Source organism: Podarcis pityusensis (assembly GCF_964106645.2).
Source record: "Podarcis pityusensis genome assembly, chromosome: 13".
Classification (NCBI taxonomy): domain Eukaryota; kingdom Metazoa; phylum Chordata; class Lepidosauria; order Squamata; family Lacertidae; genus Podarcis; species Podarcis pityusensis.
This window is the reverse complement of record NC_138038.1, coordinates 10,408,209-10,421,304: the sequence shown is the minus strand read 5'-3', so window position 1 is coordinate 10,421,304 and position 13,096 is coordinate 10,408,209. Positions and strand designations below refer to the sequence as shown.

The window sequence follows — 13,096 nt, the reverse complement described above, 5'->3', positions numbered from 1 at the left end:
TCAACTTCTATCTGCCATGCTTCTCTGGTAGGAACTTTATCTTCTGTCCATCTCTGGGCCAGTAACATCGTGCATTCGTGGTCACATAAGGATTGGATTTCTTACTTGGTCAGAATCGTTTGCCCTGACTATGGCCCTCTGAGATTTGAGTGGCTCGTCTGTCCAAATGGGCATTGCGAGTTGAGTGTGTGTCAGGGGAATTTGACTTCCAGTATATATCCGTGTTTGCGATGCAGTTTGAACCTGGCCATCCCAAGATTGAACTGCCTCACTGCTCTGGGTTTGTCTTGTCCTGTGTTGCTGTGGAAACCAACTCTGCTCCTTCTGCTACTTTGGGCCAAGAGGCTTCATCTGTTTGGCTTTCCACACGCATGCAAAGTATTTATGACTGCTGCAGAGGGAGGTTCACGCCGAAGGTGAAGGATACTGGGCCACAGTTATGCTCCTTTCCTGAGAGCAGAGCCAAATAAACACAGGATTTCCCCCTCTGCAAAGGAAATGGTTGTGTTTTCTTTCAGCAGGAGAGATACGGGGCCGGGGGAAATCTGGAAATGGCGCCAGAGAGTTGCATTGTTTCCATGGGCCCTCCGGGAGCCCAGTCGCCATAAAAGATAGTCTGGGTACAAGAAGCAATCTTGTTAGTCGATTTAATGCAAACATTGCCGTGCTAGATCAAGCTTCTGAAAATTTGGGGGTTTTTTGCTGGAGGGAATAAATATACCAAGTCTGTATCATTTCTGGTGGAGCTGGTAACAGAACCATAGTTAGACCCAGCCTCTGAGACACTTGTGTCCCAAGTCTACCCTTCCATTGTTTCCATAATCTCCAGTTTTTTGCAGTCCACTTCACAGACCCCACCTCCATTGCATGTCTCTAAAATATAAATAAAATCTTGACAACACCGGCACATCACCCTGGACTATGCTTTATGGGTGTCCAACACTCTTGCCTCCCCGACCCCCCAGCAAAAGGAGTGTAGCCATAGGTCACTTGTCAGTAACTTGACAGGCGAACTAATGCCAGTGTCCTGGAAGAAGCAAAGATCACCAGTGTCAAAGCAATGATTCTTCAACATCAGCTTTGTTGGACTGGTCATGTTGTTCAGATGCCTGATGATCGTCTTCCAAAGCAACTACTCTATTCCGAACTTAAAAATGGAAAGCGTAATGCTGGTGGTCAACACAAGAGGTTTAAAGACTCTCTCAAGTCAAATCTAAAAAAATGTAGTATAAACACCAACAACTGGGAAACACTGGCCTGTGAGCACTCCAGTTGAAGAACAGCCTTTGCCAAAGGTGTCATGGGCTTTGAAGACACTCAAACTCAGGACGTGTGAATCCAGAATTGGCCTCCATAGTCACTTACTGACTCACTGTTAAGACTGTATTAATGGAAGACAATCTTATTCAGCTACGAGTGATCACAGAAGAAGAAGAAGAAGAAGAAGAAGAAGAAGAAGAAGAAGAAGAAGAAGAAGAAGAAGTGGAGGAGGAGGAGGAGGAGGAGGAGGAGGAAGACGACGACGAAAGTGCCAATGATGGACTTTCTCTGCATTGGCATAAGCAGAGTAATTTTTAAATGTGTGCAGACTCACAAGTGTGGGACTGGAATATGACCCGAGTGTGAAATGTTATGATCACCTGTCTGGACTTGAAAACAGAAGATAGCAATGGACGTACTGCTTCGCAAAAGGATGCTAAAAATGGCTGTGGTTGAGCAGTTGTGAGTTCGACGCAGCCTGCTCTGCTCTTTCTCATTCCTGCATTGCAGGGAGTTGGGTTGAATGATCCTTGGGGTCTCTTCCAGCTCCATGAGTCTATAATTCTGTATATCTGAGCTGTTTTCTGTGGGGCAGCCTCCACCAGGGAAGGCCAGCAGAGAAAAAAAGCTTTAAAAATGAACCAATAATTCCTGCCTTTTGAGCCTGGACAATGGATCTTTCACTGTAGCTTTCTCTTTGTCCAAGATCTGCTTTCCCAGATGCTGAAATCATTTCTGTGACTTCGTTCCTCGACTAAAGGTGGGAGCAGGCTAGTTTCTTGCAGTGGGAGTTTGCCTCCTATCTTGATTTCTGCAAAAATGCTAGAAAGTTACTTAAAACCAAACAAGCCTGGGAATCTGAGGCTTTCCCTGGAGAGGCAACTGGTCTTTGGATGCCCGGGGGGTTCTTTGTAGGGTCTTTGGGAGCCCTAGTATATGTGGTACAGAACCAAGGGTTAAAATGGGCTTTGCATGGTGACCTCCCCATCACACTGTGGAAATTGAGATGGTTCCTGAGAGCTCAACCCAGTCTTCTTCTCCAGCTGCACATTGCTGAAGAAGGGAAAGAATCTGTTTCTTCCCTCTCCTGGCCTCCTACCCACAAGTGAAGTTCATGTGCTGTTTCTGGACCTTTGCTTTGAAGTGTTTCTAGGAATCTTCAGTTTTAGATTGAGAACACAAGAATACCTGAAATTAACATAATGGGTGACCGTGCTCAACCTCGGGTGTTGGTCTGCAGTTTCTAGTGGGTGGAAACGATGCACTTGGCTCTCTGGACTTATTTTCCACTTTTCAATCTAGCCCTCTAATCCAGAAAATATCACCCAGAGCTCTGTGGTTTTGCATTCCAAACAACGGTTATGGATTATGAAGAATTTTCCCTTCCCTTCAGAATGATGCAGCTTCATGTATTTCTGAAGCATGTAAGGAAATGTAATGTTGCAGGTAGGGACAATCCTTGTGTACAGTGGTACCTCGGGTTAAGTACTTAATTCGTTCTGGAGGTCTGTTCTTAACCTGAAACTGTTCTTAACCTGAAGCAGCACTTTAGCTAATGGGGCCTCCTGTTGCTGCTGCGCCGCCACTGCACAATTTCTGTTCTCATCCTGAAGCAAAGTTCTTAACCCGAGGTAATATTTCTGGGTTAGTGGAGTCTGTAACCTGAAGCGTATGTAACCCGAAGTACCACTGTATTGAGCAGCTCCCAGCTGAGCCCCTTTGGCTGTGACAAAAGTGTGTGTGTGTGTGTGTGTGTGTGTGTGTGTGTGTTCAAGCATTTATTGCCAAACCCACACAAATACGAACTGTTTTGGCTCCGTGCGTTGCCATGTGCTTTTGTGCTTGGGCCCATGTTTATCTCTCACCCGCTCCCTCCACTAACCCAAGGGGCCAGGATCCCTTTTAACAAGTTGTAGAACTTATGAGCAGCTGTTTCCACCCTCACTTGTAAGGCGAGACCCATTTGTACTATACATTTAAAGTAGTTTCATATTGCTTCAAACAGCCAGGGCCTCCCCCCCCCCCCAAAAAATTCCTGGGAACTGTAGTTTGTTAAGGGTGCCGTGAGTTTACCCTAATTCTCAGAGTTCTCTGGGAAGAGGGATTGACTGTGAAACTACTCTGGCAATCGTAGCTCACGGTGGTGCAAATAGAGGTCTCCTGACAACTCTCCATTCTCCATGGTTTTCTGCTATTACCCTCAAACTCAGGCAAATGGGGATTGCAATAGATTCCCTTCTTCTGTTGGAAGACTCACAGATCTTCTCTCTCATCAAGCAGAGACTGTTAGATCATGAAATCCAAAAGCTCTACCCCTCCCAGCCTTTTGTATGTTCATCTGCTTACTTAGGATCGCAGCCTCACCATGGAGTCACGCCTAATTACTTTTACAATTTAGAAACTCAATCGCAACACAGAGCTTTTATGCTAGCTCGTCTAAATGCATTCCCCTCATCTTCATTGTTTGGAAGGTTCCAAAAAAATCCGCTTCCAGGGTAGATTCTGTTCCTGTAATAAGAAAACACCAGATACAGTCAAACCTTGGTTGTCAAACATAATCCGTTCCAGAAGACTCTTTGACGTCCGAAACGTTCGACAACCAAGACGCAGCTTCTGATTGGCTGCAGGAGCTTCCTGCACTCAAGCGGAAGCCACGTCGGACGTTGACTTCCAAAAAATGTTAGAAAACCGGAGCATTTACTTCTGGGTTTTTGACGTTCGAGAGCCAAAACGTACGATAACAGAGGTGTTCGGGAACCGAGGTTAGACTGTACAATATATCACATAATTTTGGATCACCCTCTTCTCAACACCCATCACAGGGATCTCCTAGTGACTCCCTTAAATATCAAAATAATAATTTGCAGAGAGTCTGTAATCCAGTATTTGTTGAGGGATAATACTCCTGAAACTACCAAGATTGTTTCAGGGTACTTGGCCGAGATCTTTAAAGCTAAATGTAAAGTTGCCTGGTTTATTCAGTGTTGGTTATCTAGTCTTTTCTATATTGCATGTGTTTGGATTATCAATGTATTTGGATGGCTTTGTATGCTTTTACTGTTTTAACTTATGCCAATAAAGGCTAGATGCAAGTTGCAACTCCCAACCCCCTTGGGTGGTGCAGAGTTAAAAAGGGCAATGGCTACTTCCCCAAAAGTCAACGCCTCGAGGCAGAAAACAAGGAGGTGTGGGGTCCTTTCCGCCCACCAACTGCCATGCAAGCCAGACTTCCTCCCTCCAGGCTTGAGCTTGTAGTCAATTCTTTGCAAGCCTGCTAAGGGCAACCAATGAGAACGGGCTGGAAAAAAACTGTTCCTGGATTGTGTATTTTTCATCTGTGACCGCCCAGATGGGTGGACGGGTCTTCAGAGAGAGGGGGAGCACTGTGCTCCCTTCTTTGCTTTCAGACCTTTTTTCAGGTCAGCGTAAGGTTACCATAGGGACGCGGGTGGCGCTGTGGGTTAAACCACAGAGCCTAGGACTTGCCGATCAGAAGGTCGGCTTTTCGAATCCCCACGACGAGGTGAGCTCCCGTTGCTCGGTCCCTGCTCCTGCCAACCTAGCAGTTCGAAAGCATGTCAAAGTGCAAGTAGATCAATAGGTACCACTCCGGCGGGAAGGTAAACGGCGTTTCCGTGCGCTGCTCTGGTTGGCCAGAAGCGCTTAGTCATGCTGGCCACATGACCCGGAAGCTGTACACCGACTCCCTCGGCCAATAAAGCGAGATGAGCGCTGCAACCCCAGAGTCAGCCACGACTGGACCTAATGGTCAGGGGTCCCTTTACCTTTACCTTAAAGGTTACCATGTTTTTTTCAATGAATCCGGGGACACTTTTCAACTTCAATGGATTTTGTACGGGGACTGATTTGTAAATCCAGGGACTGTCCCCGGGAAATGGAGACGTCTGGTAACCTTAGGTCAGCGGTGGGGCCCAGGGTCAGCGTGTGCCCCTCCAGGTCTCTCTGTCGGGCCTTTGAGACTTTCTTAGCTACACCACTCTCCGCAAATGTGTTTGCCTGGCTGGCCAGGCTTTGCGCCCTTGTGTTGTGATAATACCTCTTGCTTGCCTGGGTGAAGCAGAAAGAGAGGTCTGGGGCATATGTTGGAAACCTCTGACTTTTACCATGCAAAGAGAAGTCACACCCATTGCTCCGCCCAGTTTTTTCCCTGGCCCCGCCCACCACCAGCACACACCTCTGGGAGATTGCCAGTGAGGCCCTCTGGACTGTAAAAGGTTATCCACCACAGCCAGCATGGCCAATAAAAGGTAAAGGTAAAGGGACCCCTGACCATTAGGTCCAGTCTTGACTGACTCTGGGGTTGCGGCGCTCATCTCGCTTTATTGGCCGAGGGAGCCGGCGTACAGCTTCCGGGTCATGTGGCCAGCATGACTAAGCCGCTTCTGGCGAACCAGAGCAGCGCACGGAAACGCCGTTTACCTTCCCGCCGGAGTGGTACCTATTTATCTACTTGCACTTTGTGCTTTCGAACTGCTAGGTTGGCAGGAGCAGGGACTGAAGAACGGGAACTCACCCCGTCGTGGGGATTCGAACCGCCGACCTTCTGATCGGCAAGCCCTAGGCTCCGTGGTTTAACCCACAGCGCCACCCACGTCCCAGCATGGCCAGTAGTCAGGGTTAATGTGCGGCCCATCAACACCCAGAGAGATGAAGATTCCCCATCCCATGAGTAGCCTGTGATGGTCTTCCATTTGGGCTGGAGTCCAGCATCCCTGATTGTCCTCTCCTCTCTCCTGTACCAGGTAGGTGAGAAGGTGATGGTGATGGCCAGGTCGGGGCTCTGGCAGGAAATTGTGACCGTCCAAGCCAACCAGACATTCCCAATGCCGGAAGGGATGAGTTTTGAGGAAGCAGCTGCTCTTTTGGTCAACTACATCACCGCCTATATGGTCCTCTTTGACTTTGGCAACCTGCGACCCAACCAGAGCGTCCTGGTCCACATGGCAGCAGGTAACCAAGGATTTCCACCTCTGCAGTAGGAAGCTATAGATCAATGAAAGAGGACCAGTCCTTGACTTCCTATTCTCTTCCTGCACTACGAATGTATTTATTACATTTGTATCCTTCCTTCTCTCCCGTGCTCTTAGTGCTCAAGGTTCTTTTCTTACCACCCACCCTTTCCCCATATGTCACAAGGCCGCTTGGTCAAAGCTGGGGTCATGGTTTGTTTCTCCCTAACAAACCAGGATCACGACCCAGGCTTAGCTGCTGTAGACTTGTGAAATCCTGGCTTGTTACGGAGAAAGAAACCACAATTCCAGGTTCAGACATCACAGTGATCTGATTTATTGACCTGGTAGCACCATAGGAGGAGTGAAAACAGGCTATGCGCACCAGCATTCTGCTCATGTATCTTGCTGACGTGTGAGCGCAGCCATTGCGCAGTAGAACGGGACCTCCTAGTCTTTGCCAAAGTGTTTAACTGCCGTGATTCTCAAACTAGCTTAATTCGATAGCGTAGATCAGAGGCCGCCAATCTTTGGGGCCCTGTGGGAATGCTTGCAAACTGGAGAAATGGTTGTGAGCAACACAACTGCAACCTGCAACTTATTCTATTGGCTAAAATATGCTTCCTTCGATCCTATTTTCAGGGATGGGGGCCCTGTGGGTGCCAGGTTCCTGGCTTATATATTCTCTTGAGGCTTTTCTAAAAGAAGTACTGTATTTTTTGCTCTATAAGACGATGCATACAGGCTCTGCTCAGCGCTCCCTTTAAAAATATTTTTTTTCTTGCATTCCCCATCTAAAAACTAGGTGCGTCTTATGGGGTGAAAAATACGGTATCTGTAGAAGACGCTTCTTTCGATCCAAATTTCAGCAGTGGGGGCCCTGTGAGGACCCGGTTCCTGGCATACATATTCCCTTGAAGCTTTTTTGATTTGATATTACCAGAGAGAACATCTCTGATGGATCTTAACTTAGGCTAGTTTAGGCTCGGGAAGCGATGAACGCTGATACATTCCGGTGAAGCCAACTTTTCCTTGGCTCTTCATAAGCCAATCCGCGTCGTCTTCTGTATGGGCCAACGGAGCAGCTACTGTCTACTGAATTTGGCAGCGAGTGGAGAGAATATTTCCCGCGTTGGGATGGAGTTGAACGAGGCCCCTTGGCTGCCAGTGGCGCCACAATGCGCGGCTTCACTTGCCTCTGTTTCCTCCTTCCAGGTGGCGTGGGGACTGCAGCCGTCCAGCTCTGCAAAACTGTGGAGAACGTCACTGTTTTTGGTACAGCTTCTGCCTCCAAACATGAAATCCTCAAGGAGAATGGAGTCACCCACCCAATTGACTACCGGACAGCTGATTATGTGGCAGAAGTACGGAAAATCTCCCCCAAAGGTCAGTAACAGAGCAGAGGCAGAGAGCTCTGGAACCAGGGTGCAGCAGGCAAAAACTTTCCTCCATATAACTAGACCTTTGGCCCTTAACTATCTGTGGCCTTTTAGAAGTGTATGGGATGTTTATAAAAAAATTCTCTTCCTCCTGGTTTTAACGTACCTATGTGGGGTTTATTGTCTGCCTGCCTACCTGTTGGATTGGTTGAACGTTGCTTCGGGGTTACCCTGGGCAAGATAAAGCAACCAACATATTCAATAAATAATAATAACAAAATAACAATCATTATCATTATCTCCATCTCTGGGTTTCTGCTTGCGACGTGGTTTTCAGCTGAATTGTGCTAACCTGTTGCAAAACTCCACAAATTTTTTTTATTATTATCCTGATTTGTAAAGCTGTTAAGGGGCTCTTCGATAATTAATCGTAGTAATTTAAATTAAGCAATTAATTCTTCTGATAAAAACAAGAGGCCTGGAGAGAAAAGCACTCTTTCCTTTCATTAGGCTAGAGTGCTGTTTAAATTTGGCCAAGGGAACACATCACATTATAGTCTTTTTAATATTAAAAAAGATCAGGGCTTTCCATTCTGCATTTTTTGTAATGTTCCCCTAAGGGAAATGTGTTTACAACCGTCCAGAAACATATATTTCAGACGCGGAACTGGACATTTGTTCCTGAATACTAGAAGGTCCTTATAAATCTTTTGTAACGGCAACTTTCTCTCTTTGTCTTGTTAGGTGTAGATATCGTCTTAGACCCTCTGGGGGGTTCAGATACCACAAAAGGCTTTAATCTCCTGAAGCCAATGGGGAAACTAGTCACCTACGGTGAGTAAAGAAAACTTGCTGGGTAACTGAATTGAGGCTCCATCCAGCCCTGGAATCTTTTGAATCCCAAAGCGCAAAATTCGAATCTTCGAATAAGAAAATGCCTCTGCGCATGTGCAGAATGCTGCGCTTTAAATGTGGAGCTCAGCTCTGCGCTGGAACCAGTTTGCAATGCTCAAGGCTCAGCCTCTGGAGCCTGAGAAATGGAAATGTACAAGGACTGGCTTCCTGGGGTCAGACCAAAAGCTCCCATCTTTCTATCTCCAAAAGAGCCTTTGAAGCACATCCCCCTTTTATCTGAGTCAACTGAGCGCCCTGCAGCTGTGACAGAAGCTTTGTGGCATGTGGGAGTCAAACGCCAAAGCTGTTGAATGCTTCTCTCCCCCTGCTTCCGGCAGTGAGCACACTGTAATTCTGTGCTCTCAGACAAAGCCTTTACACAGTCGAACTGGCAGCGGAGATCAGAATCTTGCAACCCCGGGGTGGCCATCTAGAAGTTTCAGAGTTGAAACTTGCAGGCCTTTGCAGACGCCAACATGGTGTTCCAAAAAAGGTCACTGTCATTTCCAGTTCTGCAGTGTAAAGACCCCACATACCAGGCTGCCGTTTATGGTTATGAATTCATTACAAAACCTAAATTTGTTTCAGCCTGATTTTGAACCTGGTTTTGACATAGATGGCCTACATTGGGAGAAGGAGGGTGGAGAATAATAATAATAATAATAATAATAATAATAATAATAATAATATGCTGCCCATCTGACTGGGTTGCGCCAGCCACTCTGGGCAGCTCCCAACAGAATATTAAAAACACAATACGACTTCGCTGAACAGGGCTGCCTTCAGATGTTTTCTAAAAGCCAAATGCAGTTGTACCTTGGTTGTCGAACGCCCTGGAACTCGGACGTTTTGGCTCTCGAACGCCGCAAACCCGGAAGTGATCGTTCCGGTTTGCGGACATTCTTTTTGGAACCCGATCAGCCAATCAGAAGCCGTGATTTGGTTTTTGAACATTTTGGAAGTCGAAAAGATTTCTGGAATGGATTCCGTTCGACTTCCAGGGTACGACTGCAGTCATTTATTTCCTTGACATCTGACGGGAGGGCATTCCACAGGGAGGGTGCCACTACCGAGAAGGCCCTCTGCCCGGTTCCCAGTAACTTCTCTTCTCGCAGTGAGGGAAATACTACAAGGCCCTCACAGCTGGTACTGCTAAGTCTCTCAGTGGCTATGGCCATCACTGGCCATGTTATCCTTCTGTGGTTCAGGGCCACCGAGTTCCAGTAGCTCTATCTTCCTGGATGGCTGCTTCCAGGAAGTGTTACTAGAAGCCTCCTGTTACCCTTTCTCCTGGCATTTGTGCCTTGTGGTTTATTCCTTGTGCTGCCTTTCAGTCACATGAAACCACCAAGTGAGATCACCTGGGGTTCTGGAGTGTCGGCAGGTACTGATGACGGCCGCCTTCAAAACTCCAGCTCACCTCGCTCCATCTCTCCTTGACATCTAATTCTGGCGGGGCACAGGAAGCCTTGAATTGGCTATCAGTAACGAACTAGATAAGGGCGATAAACTGAAGCTCAGTTGCAAAAGAGGGGAGGTACTGGTATAGCTCAGGGCCCCATTGTTCTGGAGGGGGGAAGTGTAGGTCCTTGGCCTTTGAAGCCCTGTGGGGCTGGGGACCTGGGGGCTGCAGAGATTGTCTGCCTCCACTTTGGGCAGAGCAGCTAAATTGCACCTAGGAAGCCAAATCATGTGCAGTACTGACGCTTTTCTTGAGATTAAGGCCATGTCCAAGCACTTGTTAAAATATTCCAAGGCCTTTACTAGCAGGCCATATAGCTAAGGAAGAATACATGCAAAGGATTTACATTCACATGCTCTTCCAAGCACGGGTTTAGTTTTTCCTAGTTGAAGATTTCAGCCTCTGCCTAAGAGAATGAACCAGTGTGAGACAGCGGCTTTGAGCACATGCAGAACGCTTTGTCAGTTGCCCCTAAGCAACTCTTGTGTAATAGCACACAACAAAATTAACTCTCGAAACACCAGCAAATTAAGCAGAAAGTCACTCAGAACAATTACAGTGGTAATTACTAAACGATGACCAACGAAGATAACTGCAAGCCACAATGCATAAAATACCACAATACATGCAGAATCATGTAAAAGGAACAAATTGAGAAACAAAGACGCACAATTTATAAAATCGTGGGTTTTTTGTTTTTTTAAAAATCCTCCCTTCCCAGCTGCTTTTCCTGTTCTTAAAGTCATGGCCTGGGAGAGGCTAATTGCTCATCTAGACTTGACTGAGGTTGCCTGTGTAGGAGAATAGAGTTTAACCTTCCAAGACATCCTGGCCGCTGTATGCTGCTACAGTGGTACCTCGGGTTACAGACACTTCAGGTTACAGATTCTGCTAATCCAGAAATAGTACCTTGGGTTAAGAACTTTGCTTCAGGATGAGAACAGAAATTGTGTGGCGGCAGCGGGAGGCCGCATTAGCTAAAGTGGTGCTTCAGGTTAAGAACAGTTTCAGGTTAAGAATGGACCTCCAGAACAAATTAAGTTCTTAACCCAAGGTACCACTGTACTGCGGCCCATGTTTTGTTAGCCCAAAAATGTAAAACGAGCAAAGTCCCAACTAAAGAAGAATGGCAACTGAAGCTGATGGAATATGTGCAGCTTTCAGACCTAAATAAGAAGAACATACGTTTAGAGAAGATTGGAAAATGTTTATTGAATATATGGGGGGAAATTGTGTACACTTGAAAATGTTGGCAGCATTAACCTAAATTCAACAGTGTAAATAAGTTTCGATGGATGCAATAATGGAATACTGAATGATTTAGTTTATGTAAAATATGCAGGGATTTAAGATTTGCAAAATGAACCATGGAAAGAGAAGAAGGGAAGTCAATTGAGATTTTAAGGCTGTTTAAATGAGTATTCGAAATTGTAGAACATAAAATTTAATAAAAATTTACAGATATATAAAATGACATCCTGGCCCCAGGCAGTCGCTAAATGATACGTCTTTCCGCTTGGCAGGTGTAGCCAACTTGGTAACAGGGCAGAGGAAGAACCTGATGGCCATGGCTAAGACCTGGTGGAACCAGTTCAGCATCAATGCCTTGCAGCTCCTGCATCTCAACAAGGCCGTCTGCGGCTACCACCTGGGCTACCTAGATGAGGAGGTGGAGCTCTTGAGCAGTGTGGTGAACAAGCTGATTGCCCTCTACAACCAAGGCAAAATCAAGCCCAAGGTGGACTCCGTTTGGCCCTTTGATCAGGTGAGTGTGGGCGGCAGCGCAACGGGCTCTTCTTGTACTTAATGCGATCGGTTTCTAGGTGCGATTTCAGGGCTTTGGCTGTTCAGTGGAGATAAAAGGGAGGCCCTCCGTTTAGCTGCAGGAAATCACAGGCAGGCCTATAGGATGGGGGTGGTTGGGACCTGGCTTGTACACATGCAAAGTGATTTAGGGGCTTTAGGTGTGAGCACAAGCTGAACAGGAGCCAGCAGCGAGATGCAGCAGCTAAAAAGGCTAACACAATCTTTGGCTCTGTTAACAGGAGCACGGTCTCCAGATCACACAGGGAACAATGATTTTGCTCTGTTCAGGTTGTGTTGTGGATCTGGGTGTGCCACATATAACAAAAAGACGTTGCTAAACTGTGTTGTGTTTCCAGAGGAGGGTGACCACAACGTTGAGGAAGCTGGAAACCGAGCCCTGTGAGGAAAGAGTTGTAATAGCAGGGGGATGTGCAGCCTGGAGATGAGAAAGTCAAGGGGGGAGCATTTTAGCGTTCATCTTCAGGAGGTGGCGTAGACTAGGGTCCCGTCCACACCATACAGCATTTCAACACACGCTGGCTCCCTCCAGGAATTATGGGATTGTATCTTACTGTTACGGACTGGTTGAACGCAGGGGAATGGTGGGAGGAACTAGCTGGGGAAGCCCCCCAAGGGAAGAAGACTCAGAGCCCGGGGATGGGTGGTGGGACAGAGGGAGAATATGGAGAAGACTGGGAGGAGGTGTTGGAAGCTGAAGAGGCAACAGGGTTTAGTGAGCTGGGAGAGTCTGTGGCAGAGAGAAGTCCAGAATAAGAAGTAGAGGCTGAGGCTGAAGCTGGGGTGGGAGGGGGGAGAGTCAGAGATGAAACAGACTGGGAAGAGTCTGTTGCTGTGACCAGCTCCCCTCCTCCCTGGTTTCTTAGAACCAGGAGAGGCACAGAGAGAGAGGATGAGAAATTAGCTTCAGGCAGGCACAGGCGGTGGTGACGGGAGATGGCTTCGCAGCGGTGATGGGAGATGGCGGCAGTAGCGGTGGCAGCCTGCAAGGCCTTGTGGAGGTGATAGAGAGTGGCGGCAGTAGCGGCGGTGGCCTGCGAGGACTCGCGGTGGCGATGGGAAGTGGCAGCAGTAACGGCACTGGCCTGAGAGGCCTTGCAGTGGCGGCAGGATTTGGCAGCAGAAGTGGCAGCAGCCTGCAAGTCCTCCTGGCGGTAGTGGGAGGCGGTGGCAGAAGCTGTGGCGACCTGCCTCAGCTTCTGCCGCTGTCTCCTGCTGCCACTGCAAGGCCTGCCACTACTGCCACCGCCATGGCAAGGCATTGCAGGCTGCCGCCGCTTCTGCTGCTGCTGTCACCCACTGACGTG

At 47.6% G+C, this 13,096-nt stretch overlaps 1 protein-coding gene across 1 annotated transcript in view; it reads left to right on the top strand.

The window, feature by feature from the left end:
* Positions 1-13,096, top strand: part of VAT1 (vesicle amine transport 1) — a 33,766-nt gene that overhangs the window by 17,669 nt on the left and 3,001 nt on the right. The window contains exons 2-5 of the mRNA XM_080976919.1: positions 6,024-6,231; positions 7,446-7,616; positions 8,354-8,443; positions 11,489-11,730. Coding sequence (XP_080833045.1) covers positions 6,024-6,231; positions 7,446-7,616; positions 8,354-8,443; positions 11,489-11,730 — 711 coding nt within the window. The remainder of the gene's footprint in view (positions 1-6,023; positions 6,232-7,445; positions 7,617-8,353; positions 8,444-11,488; positions 11,731-13,096) is intronic.